The 16,626-nt window shown below is 49.6% G+C and overlaps 1 protein-coding gene across 2 annotated transcripts in view; it reads right to left on the bottom strand.

Annotated features, from left to right (window-relative positions):
• Window positions 1-254: 254 nt before the first annotated feature.
• The window catches only part of EIF4B (eukaryotic translation initiation factor 4B), a 521,766-nt gene continuing 505,394 nt past the window's right edge, over window positions 255-16,626 (bottom strand). For both annotated transcript variants that reach the window (XM_078689169.1, XM_078689170.1), the window contains exons 14-15: window positions 2,969-3,041; window positions 255-2,239 (exon numbers count right to left, since the gene is read on the bottom strand). In XM_078689169.1, coding sequence (XP_078545295.1) covers window positions 2,168-2,239; window positions 2,969-3,041 — 145 coding nt within the window. In that variant the 3' untranslated portion in view covers window positions 255-2,167. The remainder of the gene's footprint in view (window positions 2,240-2,968; window positions 3,042-16,626) is intronic.

Below are 16,626 nucleotides of genomic sequence, written 5' to 3'. Positions count from 1 at the left end.
GAATTTTGAGCAATAGAAATAATGCAAGCACCTATTCCCATAGGACCTATGGGAATAGGTGCTTGCATTATTTCTATTGCTCAAAATTCTTTGCTGGAAGCAGAGTGCTCCAATGCTAAGGTTTTGGCCAGGACAAAATGTAATCACAAAGCTTTGTAGTCTTGATTACTGCATGTCTAACTCTAGAGCTCAACAGTCTTAAACACTGAAAGCACACATACAGCAGGCAGCTAAAAACAACATGCAGGAATACATTATTTTGAAGATTTGTTTATTTGGAAGGGGAGAAGAAAAACCAATGAAATGAAAAAAATAAAGTTAAGGATGGGTCACATGATAAGACATCTCCCGGATAACTGAAATTACAGTTTATTTTCATAGATTTTTATACAAATTTGTACACGTCTCCAGAATGTGTAAATGCGGACTACTGAACTGTACTCCCATAACAGGAAGTCAGAAATGGGAAGAGGGTAAAATTCAGCTTTTAACCAAAGCAATTCCACTCACAGAGGAAAGGTGCAAGTGAAACTAGTAGCAAGTTGGCCGTCACTGTGCCACGACAGTAGGGGAGCACACAGTTTGAAATTAAGCATGAAGCCCCGACACTTTCAGCTCATACTAAAGGCACGCTCCTATACTTTCCTAGTCAGGACACAACTGGATGTCTGAGGGTTAAGGCCTGCCAAATCTGCCTCCACCTGATGGTTACTGCTGCAGCCTACAGTTTTTTTCATCTAGCAAAACAAGATTCTTAATAGCAGGGACTGAGGCTTCCTAAAAACTGTACACCTCGGCCTCTTCCAAGAGATGACCTTAATACTATGCACTAGGTAGTGATTCTGGAACACCTAAAGCAAGGACTGGTGAGGCCCTCTTAGCCAACAGCAAATTAAACCCAAATAACCCAAAATCTATGCTTCTCAACATGGATGTTGCAAAACAAGCATCAGTCCAAGGTAGAGCGAAATTCTCCTCTGGGACTGCACAACAGGTTTGCTATGCAGCACAACTGACTCTGAATGCACATTTCCCAAAAAGTAGTAACAAAGTAGAACTCCTAAGAAATTAATGCAATGACTCCCCTAACTATTGCTGGGAGAACAGCAGACAAAGCTTTGCCAAATTAAAGGAGTCAAGCAAATTGTTACAAGGATCACACAAGCAAAATTGCCCCTCTTTACCTCCTATACTCCCCTCTTCACATGTAGGAGTTACGCAGGACTGCTCAATGTCATTAAGCGAGACTTTCAGTGTAAGCCTTTTAAGAAATTTACTTTCCAATAATGAATGGTTTGTAAGGACGAACCATCCCTTGGTCGAGGGCAGACCACACTAATACCATAGGCTTCAGAGTACATACATACCATCAAGAACATCCTAAGCCAACAAAGTCATGCTTCATTATCAGCCAAACTAATCGCAGTATGTGCTCCGTAGCAGCAAATTAGCGTCAGACTTGGATGACAGACTAAAAGGAACCTTTAATGACTCTTCCCTATCACAGTACAGTTTGGCAAGCCCCTTCTTAATAAATAGAATCTGCATTACAACAGGTTTCAGAAGAAATATGGGCAGAGGGCTGAAAAGTGACACTAAAAACATGAAGTGAGACCCTATCTTTAAGAGGATACTTTAAGTTTATTTATTTAGGTAATGATTCAGACTTCATATAAATTGCAACAGGCTATGGTAAGACTAGGGAGGCAGTCTACACTGCTTCTCCAGAAATCCTTTCATGTGCCCATATACCGCTTTCTACCATCTTACCCACATCAGAACTGCAAAGTCCTTTTAAAACCAACCCCAAAAGCAGTACAGAATGCATGCTTTGTAATTTTCACTAAAGAGAAGGCTCTATGTCACACTGGATAACAGCGTGCAGGCACTCCCCAAAAATGGGCCTTTTATTTCTTTAAAATTCTGCACTTCCCTCTTAATAAAACGTCAAAAATGTTTTCAGTTCGGTCAATACTTTAAAGGCTGCAGCAGCATGCAAGAGAAACAAATGGGTTTTGTTTAAAATTAAGAAAGGTCTCCCGGAGGTGTTAATTTTGAGTATTCTGTATTTCATTTTTTCTCATCTTTGACTGAAGATTGTTTCTGCTCTCCAAATGTTCAGGAAAAGCAACAGGCTAAGAGAAAGTGGAACTTCTTTGGAAAGGTGTCACTCTGGGAACCCTTCGCCATCTTCTCCATCAACCGCTAAAGCAGCATACTTGCTTGCATGGCTGAACTTCTGCAAGAAAAAAAAAATAATGGCCAGTCAGCTTAGATAACTCAAATCTTTCCCGCTAATATAAAAACCCTGCTTCTGACCAGAATAAATCCGTCTGAGGTGAAGCACTTACTTTTGACAGATCAATGCAATTAAGATGACCCAGTCGGGTTGCACATATTTTCACAAAGGAAGAGACAATCCCACAAAATTAGAACTACAGCAAGACTGGTAAAAGCATCTAGAACCTTAGCTTGTATGCCCATGAAATAAGTTCACAGAACTAAGATGTAATAAAATCCATTCTTACTAATGATTTCAGTGCAGACAATTGAGACTCACAACTTTACAGAAATACATCAGTTAAAATGGCATCAACTCCAGCACCTTCTATTCCCCCACACCCAGCCACCAGCTTCAGTATACGTAATCTAAAACTTCAACATGCATAGTTTAACTCATTGCTAAGAAAGTAATGGTTAATGATTGATTGGTGTAAACTTGAGAATTACTAGCCTGCTTCTCTTATGTTATCTTGAAGCTGTTATGTTGCAGGTCATCAGAATTATCAAGTCAGGCGACTTGACATCTAATTTGGTATTCAGCTTATTTTAAAGAACATTACTCAGCAACTCTACTAGCATAAGGGAACAGCACATCAGCCTGTTGGCAATGCAGGATAACGCTAACATTCCCACACTCCGGTATTGATAGACTAATCCTGAAAATACAGCCATGAATAGACCATACCTCTCCAGGCACATCCTGCAGTCTCTTTGGCTCAGCTGATGGTCCAAAGTCTTGTTCGTTCATGCATTCATTCCTGTAAAAATAAAATAAAAACTCATGTATATTACTAAAGATACATGTAACTGCAATCTACACAATTAGTCAAAGTGCACAATCTTGAAACCAACCTACAATCCTTGACGTCCGTGCTTTACTGAACCCCACTTCAATTCATTCATTAGGAGTTTGCCAGTGGGTTCTGGTAAACTGAGCCTCAATCCTATGTGCTCATTTGAGTGATCTAATCTCAAAACGCCAGTGCCCCTTTTAAATGGATTATTGAATCTTAACTCTAACAGCACATAATGTCTTGCTTTAACCAGAGGGTGGGATATTTGCCTTCACGTAAACTACTTATGATAATTAAAACCACCAAGTCAAGAGGGCTTTAGTAAGAACTGGTCATCACACGAGAAGGGCTTGGTTCTTTCCAATAGCCTGGAGTTTCAGCCCAACAGCAAAGTTGGGCAAATGGATGCCCTTTAAAGCAGTGTGGCAGCACACAACGGGAGCTATTATCAGCTAAGGAGTTCTGGGAACAGACAGGCTCGGTGGTTAAAGATGACTGAAGCAGGGACCAACCTGCGATTAGGAGACAGGCACCAGAGAAAAGTGCTGGCTACACAGTGGAGGGGTGGGGTTGTGGGGGGAAGATTTGAGAACTGTGGATGAGATAAATGCACTACTTCAGGACGCTGCAGGAGGAGAAGTAAGCTAGCTGTGGGAGACGTTGCTGCCGCTTGTTCCGGTTGTTGTCCGTAAGGGAGCCAAAGGATCAAAGCGGTCTAGGTGTGACTTCAGCAAAAGGCGAGGCAGCCAGAAGCACCTTGGGGCGAGACAGCCCAACTCCTTGTTTTTTCAGCTCCTCGATTTGTTGTCTGTGTAAGAAACTGGCTCTATATATACTACAGCAAAATGAGGTATAGTGTGTATAGAGTCCAGGTGACCCCATAGGTAGGCAGATGTTAAAGTTAGACCGAACCTTACTCTGTATTTGTGGTAGAATGGTCGAGCAGTAAGAGGACAGTGTTAAGCATTTGATGTACACACAGTTCGCAAATTAATTCACACACTCAAGAACTGACTTTAGGCCAATTGTTTTTGTATAACAAATATACTGTTTTATTTTTAGAACCAAGCAAGCCTGGCACAGGTAAGCATTAAATACTTTTCAGTAAAAAGTTGCTGAATATAGAACAGTTTGAAAATGCAATAGACATCGTACTTTGTTTGATTTACAGGGGATGCAGTAGGCTGCAACACTAAGCTAATACAGTACATTGAAATGAATAGACTTTTTCAGTAAATTACAGGTAAGTTACTTTTTACGTTACTTTTCTAACTCAGTGCTGGATACCTAGATTCAGAAAAGGAGGTGGTGATGAACAGAGTGCCTGAATTAAGCAGACCACTCTTACCCAGTCCAAAGATCAGGGCTTGATCCATCACCGTTTTTTAGCTCACTGCACCATCCCAGCTCAGAACTTGGCTATATGCAAATTAGTCTGTTCCTGTCCCACCCCCTTTTTGAAGGATACCTAGATTCAGCACTGGGACATTTCCTGCAATCAGTTAAGTAAATATGTTTTAGTTATTTGTGCAATATTTAAAGAATATTTTTAAGTTTCAAATCTCCACACACAAAAACTTTTTGGAAGAAAATTGTCAATGTTATCCTTTACAGTAAAAACAGGTTATTGGTTCACAGGTAAGATATTCACTGCGGGAGTTAAGGTTCTGGGGTTAGACTCAGGGGGTCCCCCAGGGTCAGTGATGTACTCAGCGGCACTAGGGCGGCCGGGTGCGAAAATGGGGTCTCTGGTTGGTGGCTGCTGGCAAGCAGGCCATTGGGTTCGTGGGAGCAAAGCTCCTAGGGTTTAGGTCAGGGCAAATGGGGAAACAAAAAGTGCACCCTCAGCGGCACTTGGGCAGCCAGGTGCAGGGTGCTGTTGCGAGGTCAGGTGCCCTGTTTTCAATGGAGAACCTCAGGTTTGCAAAAGTACTGCAGGGTGGGACCACCACTTGGAGAGGTAAGTTTGGAAGTTAAGGGTTGGTCAGGCACAGTCAGTTTGGGCACACAAGGCCGTGGGGCATCGGGTGAAAGGGTGCCTTTTGAGGTAGGATCTTCTTACGAGTTCCGGGTCACGGTTAGGGGGGGGAAGGCCTTCTGGATTTAGGCTGCAGGCGTCGGCTGGAGGCAGGTCAGGGGCCGCCAGATCAGGATTGCAGGGGTGACCGCCTTGTGGTATCTTTCCACTCTAGCTCGGGCTGGGTTCGGCAGGTGCAGAGTGGGCTGGATTTGTGGTTTCCATCTGCTGCCAGAGGTTGCAGTTTAACAAATCCAGTGTTCACAGGAGAAGCAGTCTTTAGAAGTGAAAGCAGGCGGGTCCTCTGGGGTTTCTGAGGTTGCTGGCTGAAGGACACACCGGGATTTCGCATGAGCAGGTTTGAGGGGAGACAGGCAGGTAGGGCTGGGGCCAAGTCAGTGGGCGTCTTCCTCTTGTTAGCTGGCTGCACGGCTGTTCGGTACTTCTTTTCTTCTTGTTGTCAGGATGGATCTGAGGAAGCAAGGTTCAGGGTGCCCCCTAAATACTAGATTTAGGCGGGTTCCAGGTAGGTAAAGGGCAGGGACCAGGCAGATTCGCCAGTGAGAATGACCCTACAATACAATACAAAACGATATAGACGGTGTTTCCTAAGCTGTTTGTCGCCAGCCGGATTTTTTGTGAGTGGTGAAAGTTCAAGCAAGATTCTGTATTTATCTTCTCACTTTTACTGTGCCTCAAAGACAGAGGTTTAATGTCACACTATATCTTCTGACAGTGTGACCTATAATTTTTTACGGTGGTTGGTGATTACAAATTCCTCAAACTTTTCAGTCAGAGAAAGTAAAGTGAATTGTGACAATCTTGCCTGAAAGGCTACAGGATGTATTTTTTGTAACACCAAAATATATGTGCCTGTAAATGAATTTTATGCATTCGGCAGTTAGGAAAAAAAACCTGTTTTTGTAATTCTGAAGTGTGATGGAAGCAAAGATTTTAATAGGATCAAAACAGACAATTTACTTTGTGATGCACACATGATAAATGCTCACGGATTTAATGACCATCTCACTGCAGAATATACTGTCTTTACAGGACAGTGCTCTACCACATAATGCTTTAGTTGCATTAAAAACCGCCCTCCTTATGTCCATGAAAGCTTGGCATAGGATGACAAACATAATCTGAACTGTAAATTTTGTTTGACTAATCACATGTATTTTTTAACAACATTGTTTTGCATAGTTATGTGTGTTTTATAAAGTGGCTTCATAAATGTTGGAGAGGAGCAGTTTCTTGCTAAGTGCTGATATTAAACTGCACAAACGCAGATTCCTTGCTACAGATGCCCACCACATACATGTAGTTCCTGAAGACAGCTCTAGGCAGCAGAGTTGGTCTTCTATATTAGGCGTCCTTATAACGGCTGCATTTGAGTCCTTGTTAGCGACTGGATTCATTTAGCTTAAGCCAGTCTTCCAGAAGTGTTGCACAAATGTTTCAGAACGAGGTGCACTGGCTAGCATTGCAAAAAGTTAGCAGAAGCGATGGCAGAGGCACGGAGTGACACTGGGATCTGTCAATGTGATGCCTCTTGAGTGTTTGCACATTTACAAACAAGCTGCATCATGGGAGTGCATCCATGGAAGAATGCTCATCAGTCACGTGGCCTAAGTTTTAATGCCTTTATTTGTTTTACTGCTGACATGATTTTTTTAGTGTTATTTGACTTGTAATGACGCATATGGAAAGAGTTAGCATTCTCGGACTTAGAAGTGCTAGTGTACATTTGGGGAGTGTGTGAATGTAGTGTGGCATACACAACAAATGTTTTGATGTTGTACAAGTATGGTAGAGGCTGCTCATATAGTGTTGCTATGATCATGTGACTGTGCATATGTGTGGAGTGAAGCAAAGGGGAGTGAGATGGTTCTGCTGATGGTTGTGCATGCCATATGCCATCCAGTGGTTGATCTGGACTAGTTTTTGATTGGGTTGCTCCTGAGTTTTGAAGTGTCAAACCTTTGTGGTAATGGCAAGTAGTGTCTGTTCATTATGGGGCCATTTTGGATAGAGCATGGTCTTCCTGAATTCCATGTGGTTTTGGATGGTTCCTGTCTTTGCTTCTTTTAGTGAGGGATAGATTCCACTAACATTTTCTTTTTTTGTTTGTATAGTGGATCTTTTTAGCAGATTATAAGCAATGGTGGCTCTGGAGGAGCTCAGCTCATCCCAGGTCTTGGCTGCCAGGTGGAAGATGGACCTTCCACCCACTCTGTTCCTGGAGAAGCGGGGGCGGCGGCTAGGGAGAGGTTGACTGATCATAGGTTTCTCTCAGCTGCTTGTAAGGAGAGGCAGTTGCTTGAGGTATTGAGGTAGGATGTTGGACGGCCTTGTATGCGTGAAGGAGCAGCTTGAAAGTTACCCTTTCGGCGATGTGTTTGTGCAGTGGGTTATCAAGAATTAGTCTGGTTGTGGCATTCTGCACGGTCTGTAGTTTGGGGAGTTTCTTGTTGATTCGTTGCTGTAGTCCAATCAGCTAGTGATGTGTGAGAAAGTGGCAGTATATATATGTTGGACCAGAATAAGGTACAGTGTTTATTGAGTCCACCAACCCCAGAGGTATAACTGAGGTTAAAGCCACGTGTGACCTTACTCTCTAAAGTGGTAGCTTGGTCGAGCAGTAAGAGTACCAGAGGACAGTGTAAAGGATTTGTTGTGCACACTCAGTCATCAAAAGGTTTCACAAACTCAAAGACTGAACTCCAGGGAAATTGTTTTTATATCAAAAGATATAGTTGTTTTATTTTTATAACCAACAGGTATAACAATATACTTTTCTCAGTGATGAGTAATCTCAGGTTATTGCTTTGCAGAAAGGCAGTGACTTTGTAAACACAATAGGTACAGGGGTTGCAATAGGCAACACAATTCTACACACAATTTAGCATTGAGCTCAATGGGTTTTTCTACACAATTACAGTTGATTACTTTGTAGATTACTTTTGTAAGTCCAAGACTGGATCCTAGATTCAGTCCTGGGGTATAAGCTGGAAACAGTTTAGTAAACACGTTTTGGTTATTGCAATGATTTTCAAGGAATACAAAGGTATTTCAAAAGTTCACACTTAGAAACTTTTCAGTGAAAATCTGGCAATGTTATCCAATGGGAGAAAATTCAGGTTACAGGTAAAGTATGTTCTCGTTACTTTTGTAATCCAGTACTGGGCTCCTAGGTCCAGCACTGGGATCTCTACATAAGACAGGTAAGTAATTACGTTTCAGTAATTAGTATGATTTTTAACGAATATTTCAAGTTTTCAAAAGTAGACACTGAAGAAATTTCATAGAAAAGCAGACAATGGATTCCTATGGAGAAAATTCAGGTTACTAGTAAACCCGGTTCGGATTACATGTGCTGTTCAGTACTGGGCTACAAGGTACAGTACTGGCTTCTCTCCTAATCAAAGGTGAGTACTTTGGAATTCGGTGATTTTATAGGAATATTTTAAGTTTTCAAAACGTCACACTTAGAAGATTTTTTGAGTCAAACCAGTCAATGTAATCCAATGGCAGGTAAGTGAGTTACCGGTTTCTAGGTGAGTACTCAACTGGCGAAGTTAAGGTTCTGGGCATGGACTCTGGGGTCCCCCAGGGTCAGGTAGGTACAGTTGGTTCACCCTCAGAGGCACAGGGGCGGCCTGGTGCAGAGGTAGTTAGGCCCAATGTTAACCAATGAGGGGCAGGCGGCCTTCGGCTGTGGGAGCTGGGCTCCTGGTCACTTGGTCAGGGCAAATGGGGAAGTAGGATAGGGCAAAGGTTGCACTGCCAGAGACTCTCTGGCGGCTGGGTGAGGGGTGTTTTTGAGCAGTCGGGCTCTCAAGGTAAAAAGGGAACAAAGGCTGCAGACTCGGGGACGGTGATTCTTCAGGTGCGACCACCACTTCGGGAGGTCAGTTGGGATCCTGGAGAAGAGGTAGGTACCCCAAAGGGAGCCGCAGGGCACTGGGTGTAGGGGTGTCTTTGGGTGTCGGGAAATCTTACCCTCAGCTGGTCGTGGTTGGAGGGGTCCCTGGTACTGAGGCTGCAGGCGTCATCTGGTTCGTCGAGGAGGGTCTTTGGGCACTGGACTTCGGGTCCTAGTCGCCGGGGGGACATCCTCGTGGTCTTGGATCACTCGGGCACAGGCCGGGCTCAGCAGGTGCAGAGTGGGCAGGTCTTGAGCTTCCTGGCTGGCACCAGGGGTTGGTTGCTAATCAGAGCCTCTGCCTATGGGAGTCCCAGTTTTTAAGAGGGTCAAGGCAGGCACGTCCTCCGGGTGTCCCAAGGTGGCTGTCCACAGGAGTCGCCGGGATTAAGCAGGAGCAGGTTCCAGCATCAACAGGCCGGTAGGGCTGGGGCCAAGTCAGTTGTTGTCGTCCTGTTAGCAGCTGCACGGCGGGTGTTCTTCTTGATCTTCTTTCTTCTTTTCGTATCATGATCTCCGGAAGGAAGGTTCAGGGAGCCCCTAAATACTGTCATGTTATGTTAAAATGGGATTTCTATAGCGCTCAGCTACTCCGAGGAGTGTCCCGGCGCTTCAAACCCAATGTGGAAACAGGAACAGGCGGCAAATGGCAAGTACTACTGAACAAACAGCCAGGACTTCAAATCCTTCCTGAAAGCTAACAGGTTGACGAACAAGTTACTTACCTTCGGTAACGATATATCTGTAAGAAACAGTAGTTAGTATTAGATTCCTTACCTTAGAATATCCCCAGGCGTCAGTCTGGATCCGGAAACTTTTGCGTAGCAGTACCCCTGCGCGTCTGTAGGCGTCGTCTGCAGGCGTCCCCTGCGGCTCCGCGTCAGTCGTCGGCGTCGTGATGAAGTCGCTGGAGTATATAGACGCCGCCTCCGCGCGCTGACGTCAGTTCTTTGCACACAGCTTTTCCGCGCCAGAACACGCAGAGCCATGGAAGAACCAACACTGGTGCCATGCGAAACTAGGGCCCTGAAGGGGATGACCTTAACCCTATGTATCAGTTCGCAGAACGGGGAGGATGGGCGGGGCGGTAAGGAATCTAATACTAACTACTGTTTCTTACAGATATATCGTTACCGAAGGTAAGTAACTTGTTCATCTGAAAGAAACAGGTTAGTATTAGATTCCTTACCTTAGAATAGATACCCCAGCAATACCAACCCCGGTGGTGGGTCTGCGAACCAATACAGCTTACACCAGAAAGTCCTGGAGGACAGAACGGCCAAAAAAGCCATCCCTCCGGACTGGACTGTCCAGGCAGTAGTGCCTCGCAAACGTGTGCAGCGAGGCCCACGTAGCCGCCTGACAAATGTCCTGCAAGGGGACTCCCCGGCCCAGGGCAGTAGTAGCCGCCGTGGCCCGAGTGGAATGGGCTCTCAGCCCAACAGGAGGCTCCTTCCGAGCCAAAGAGTAGCACGCTTTGATGCACAGGACGACCCACCGAGAGATGGTTCGTTTATGTACCACCCTTCCCTTCTTCGCACCCACGTAGCCAACAAACAGTTGGTCATCCACCCGGAACTGGCGTGTGCGATCCATATAAAATGAAAGCGCACGTTTTGGGTCCAGACGATGGAGCCGCTCTTCATCCTTTGAGGGATGCGGAGGCGGGAAGAAGGAGGGTAAGGTGATGGACTGCCCGATGTGAAAAGCAGAAACTACTTTGGGCAGGAAAGAAGGTCTAGTTCTCAGAACCACCTTGTCTGGATGAATGGACATGAAAGGAGGTTTGACAGAAAGAGCCTGGAGCTCACTCACTCTCCTGGCAGAGGTGATGGCAACCAGGAAGGCCGTCTTCAAAGTCAGGAGACGGAGAGGACAGGAATGAAGCGGCTCAAAGGGAGCGCACATCAAGAAAGTCAGAACCAGATTCAAGTCCCACTGAGGCATCACGAACGGAACAGGTGGATACATGTGCGTGATGCCCTTCAAGAATCTCGTTACAATAGGGGACCTGAACAAAGAAGGTTGATCAGGCAGCCTTAGAAAGGCCGAAAGGGCAGAAAGGTAGCCCTTGATAGTGCCCAGAGCAGAGCCCTGCTGGGCAAGAGAGAGAAGAAAGAGGAGAACCTCGGAGAGAGGGGCAGAAAGAGGGTTCACAGCCTTTGCTGTGCACCATGCCACAAATCTGTTCCACCGGCAGGCGTATACCGACTTTGTGGAGGGACGCCTGGCTGCCAGAATCACATCACAAACTTCAGGAGGCAAGTCAAATGGCCTCAACTGTCGCCGCTCAATCTCCACGCATGGAGGTGGAGACTGGACAGGTTCGGGTGGAGGACCATCCCCTGCTGCTGCGACAGAAGGTCCTCCTGAAGGGGCAGGCGGATCGAGGGACCGACTGACATGCTGAGTAGCTCGGGATACCAGTACCTTCCAGCCCAGTCCGGAGGCACAAGGATAACTTGGGCCCGGTCGCGCCTGATCTTCAGCACTCTGGGCAGAAGTGGTATAGGCGGAAAGGCGTACAACAGACGGCAGCTCCACTCGCGCCGAAAGGCGTCGCCGTGCGAGTGCCGTCTTGGAAACTCCAACGCGCAGAACTGATGACATTGCGCGTTCTCTTCTGTGGCGAATAGATCTAACCAAGGCTCTCCCCATTGCAGAAAGAGGCCTCTCGCCACGTCCGAGTTCAGACGCCATTCGTGATCCACCGAGCACCGACGGCTGAGTTAGTCCGCCCTGGCGTTCAGAGAACCTGCCAGGTGTTGAACCGTCAGAGTCACGCTCTGATGTTCCAGCCATTGCCAGAGACGCAGCGCCTCCTGGCAAAGGGTCCACGACCCCACTCCGCCCTGCTTGTTGCAGTACCACATGGCGGTGGTGTTGTCCGTGAACACCTGCACTACACTCCCGTTGACAAAGGGGAAGAATGCCTTCAGTGCTAGGCGAATCGCCCGCAGCTCCAACATGTTGATATGGAGCCGGGACTCCGCCGGAGACCAGATGCCTCTGATCTCCGCCTCTCCAAAGTGGCCTCCCCAGCCCTGGAGGGACGCGTCCGTCACAACTACGTGCTCCGGTTGGGGAAGGGAAAGGGATCTGCCTCTGACCCAATCGCGGTCCGTAAGCCACCACTGCAGTTGTCTCGCAGTGCCCTCCGAGATCAAGACATGGTCGGACAAGTTGCCCTGATGCTGGGCCCACTGAAACTTCAGGTCCCACTGCAGAGCCCGCATCCGCCACCGGGCGTGATGCACCAGAAGGATGCAGGAAGCCATCAGCCCCAGCAGCCGCAGCGTCAACCTGACCGAAACCCGGGATAGCGGCTGAAAGATGGGAATCAAGGCCTGTATATCCCGGACTCGCCGTTCCGGAGGATAAACCCGAAACTGCGCCGAGTCGAGAACCGCTCCGATGAAAAGGAGCTTTTGAGAGGGACACAGGTGTGATTTCGGCACATTGATGGAAAACCCCAGCTCGTGCAGGAGGTCTGCAGTCATCTGAAGGTGGTGGACGACTGTCTGGGGCGAGCCCGCCTTCAACAACATATCGTCCAGGTAGGGGAAGACTGAAACCCCAAGCCTGCGCAGATGAGCCGCGACCACCGCCATCACCTTTGTGAACGCCCGTGGGGCGCTGGTAAGGCCGAAGGGGAGCACGATAAACTGAAAGTGCTCGTGGCCTACCGTGAACCGTAGGTAACGCCGGTGGGCCGGCAGGACGGGGATGTGAAAATATGCATCCTGCAAGTCCAACGCTACCATCCAGTTTTGCTGGTCTAGAGCAGCCAAGACCTGAGCCAAAGTCAACATCTTGAACTTCTCCTTCCGGAGGAAGCCGTTGACGTTCCGTAGATCCAAGATAGGACGTAGGCCCCCATTGTCCTTCTTGGGCACCAGAAAGTAGTGGGAATAACAACCACACCCTACTTCTGGCCCAGGAACGCGCTGGATGGCCCCCTTGGCCAAGAGGGCCGTAACTTCCTTCTGCAGAAGTGTCAAGTGGTCCCCCGACACACGGTGGTTCTGTGGTGGCATGGCTGGAGGAGTGGTCTCGAAGGGGAGGGAGTAGCCCCTTCGGACGAGCTGCAGCACCCACCTGTCCGATGTGATAGTGCGCCAGCGGGAGAGGTGATGGCGAACCCTGCCACCCACTGGCGTCACATGGGCCTGAAAGCACGGACTAGGAGGATTTAGAGGCCGATGCTGCGGGGGGAGGTGTGGTCTGACCTCGCCGTTTTCCCCGACCGCCTCCACGGTTGCCACCGCGTTGAGAAGTGTTCTGCGGCGCATGGCTGGCAGCACGTGTGAGACTGCCCCTTCCTTGGCCACGAAAGGAGCGAAACGAACCCGTTTGCTGGCGCTGGGTCGAGAGACCCAAGGACTTGGCCGTGACCCTGGAGTCCTTGAAGCGTTCCAGCGCGTGGTCCGCCTTGTCGCCAAACAGGCGACTGCCATCGAACGGCATGTCCATCAAGGTATTTTGGACATCTGCCGAAAAGTTGGCGGATCTCAGCCAGGCGTGGCGACGAATCGCCACCGTCGTGGACATCGCTCTGCCCAGCGAGTCGGTCGTATCAAGACCACACCTGATGGAGTATCTTGCTGCATCTCGGCCTTCAATCATAGCCTTGCCGAGCTTTGCTCGCACCTCCTGCGGGCATTCAGGCAGCAACTCCGCGACCGTATCCCACAGAGAGTGGGTGTAGCGGCCCAAGAGGCATGCGGTGTTGCAAGACCGCAGTCCCAAACTCAGGGACGAGAAGACCTTCTTACCATACTGGTCGTACCTCTTAGATTCCCGGTCGGGCGGGGCTGACGGGAATGCGGTCTGGGAAGTCGAGGCCTGGATCACCAGACTCTCAGGGGTGGGATCGGTGGACAGGAACTTTGGGTCGTCCGGACACGGACGGTGGCGTCTGGCCACGTTCCTATCAACAGGCGAACCTGATGCGGGCCTGGACCACGTGCCCAAAAGAACGTCTGTCAAGGCTTCGTTGAACGGCAGCAGTGGCTCCTGTGGGCATGACTGCGGTTTTAAGACCTCAGTGAGGATGTTAGGCCTCACGACCGCGACGGGGAGCTCAAGGTGCAAGGCCTTGGCAGCCCTCATCAACACCACTGAATAAGCAGCCCCAGCCTCCGAAGCCACAGTAGGAGGCGCGACAAAACCAGGGTTAGGAGAGTCGTCCAGACCACTGGCGTCACCCAAATCACCTGTCCAGTCCACATTGTACTGACACTCGCGTGACAGAGGGTCCTCAGACCCCTCCCAAACCTCTCCGTATTCTACATCTTCCCCATATTCGGAGTCAACAATGTAGACCGGCTCCTCGGGGTCCACAGGCCCCATCGGCGTCGGACTCGGCGTCGGACGACGCCGGTCCGACTCCGCGTCCGGAGTCGGAGAGGTAATGGGGACGGCGCCGCCCGGAGCCGGCGCCCGAGCACCGGCGCCGCGCGGGGGCGGCGTCGGGGGCAACCCCGATGGAATCGGCGCCGGAGAGGCCGGTAGACCAGTCGGCGTCGACCCTGAGGGTCCCAGCGGCGCCGGGGCCGCCGGCGGCGTCGGAGCCGGAGCACCCGACGGCGTCGAGGCAGGGGCACCCGAACCGCTAGGACCCCCGGACGGGAGCACAGGGCCCGAAGGCGCCGTAGGCCCCGTCGGAGGAGACAGTGCCCTCATGGCCATGAGGAACTCCTCTATCTCCTCACGCGACGCGCCTTGCCCAGGGACCGTAGGGTATGGAGCAGGCCGCGCCGGCGACCCACGCGGAGCAGCGGCCACCCGAACCCCCGGCCACATCGCGCGAGCGTCGGGTGGGAGTCGGGGGTACGATGACGACGCCCCGACTTCTTTTGTCTCCTACCTGAGGAACCAGAGGAATGGTGACGACTTCCGGAGCGCTCGTGATGGCTCCGCGACCACTCCCTCGACCGCTCCCTCGACCTCCGGCCGGACCGGGACCGCTCTCGACGTGGGGCCGACACCCTCAGCTCGAGTAGCTTGCGGGACCGCTCCCGCCTAGCTTTACTCGTCAGGGCCCGGCAATCGACAGTCGTCCACGGCGTGGTCGGGGCCCAGACACCGAAGGCAGAGTCGGTGATGATCCGTGACCGACATCGTGCGGTCACAGTCGTCACAGTTCTTAAAACCGGGCATCCTACCAGCACCGTAACAAGAATCAAAGATTCACAAAAAAACTTTGGTCAAAAGACCGGAGTACTGCACTTCTCGGATCTGCGCTAACTGGCGCGGAAAAAAGAAGAACTGACGTCAGCGCGCGGAGGCGGCGTCTATATACTCCAGCGATGTCATCACGGCGCACGACGCCGACGACGGACGCGGAGCCGCAAGGGACGCCTGCAGACGACGCCTACCGACGTGCAGGGGTACTGCTACGCAAAAGTTTCCGGATCCAGACTGACGCCTGGGGATATTCTAAGGTAAGGAATCTAATACTAACCTGTTTCTTTCAGATATTCCTTCTCAAGGAAACTGGCAAAGCATTCCAAAGTTGGGGCGCCAAACGTCGGAAAGAGCGACCTCCAATGCGTGTTCGTCTAATGCCCGGGACAGACGCCAAGGCCAGCGAAGCGGACCTCAGCGATCTGGATGGCTGGTAGAAAGCTAGCCGTTTCCTGATGTATTTGGCCCCGGAATCATGGAGCGCTTTGAAAGCAAGCGTAAGCGCCTTGAAAACAATCCGTTTTCGGATTGGGAGCCAGTGAAGAGTTTTCAGAAGATCAGTAGCACTGGCTCTCCGATGGAGGCCAAAAATGGCTCGTGCAGCCGAATTTTGCACTATTTGCAAACGTGAAAGGAGATATTCCGGCAAGCCGAGATAAAGCACATTCGCATAATTCAAGCGAGAGCCTACTAAAGCCTGCACAGTAATTTTCCTGTGATCAAGAGAAAGCATAGGAAGACATTTCCTAAGCATTTTGAGAAGGCCAAAACATTTCCCTACTAGACCAAGAATCTGAGGCTTCAAGGTGAGGCCGTTGTCAATCTGCACACCAAGATTCTTGGCCGTGGATGAGGCAGCTGAAGGAGGAAACATGGCTGAAGGCCACCAAAACTGCCACCTAGGGTCAGATGGACAGCCAAAAAAGAGCACCTCAGATTTATCAGAGTTGCACTTGAGGCTATTGAGCTGGAACCAATCAAACACAGCCCCAAGACAGCTTCTGATAATCCCACCATCAAAGTTAGAGCCCTTCTTGCAGGTAAAAAGAAGCTGGGTGTCGTCCGCATATGAAACGATCTGGGCACCATACGACTCCGCCAGTGCCGCCAAGGGGGCCATATAGATGTTAAAAAGAGTAGGGCTCAAAATTGAGCCCTGAGGAACTCCTACCTCCAAAGGCGGCACCTCGGCAGAGAACGGAGGGGCCCAGACCGTTTGGCGGCAGTCCGCTAGAAAGGACTCAAACCAGCTAAACACCGCTCCCCGTAGCCCGATCTCCCTGAGTCTTAAAAGGAGACCGCCGTGGGGAACGGTGTCGAAGGCCGCCGACAGATTCAACATCACCAGCATCGCCTTACTCCCCAAATCAAGAACCTCCTTAATAGCCTCTGTTACTTCTAACAGCGCGGTCTCCGTG

Source organism: Lissotriton helveticus, chromosome 1_1 (genome assembly GCF_964261635.1).
Source record: "Lissotriton helveticus chromosome 1_1, aLisHel1.1, whole genome shotgun sequence".
Lineage (NCBI taxonomy): Eukaryota > Metazoa > Chordata > Amphibia > Caudata > Salamandridae > Lissotriton > Lissotriton helveticus.
This window is presented reverse-complemented; position numbering and strand designations above follow the sequence as displayed.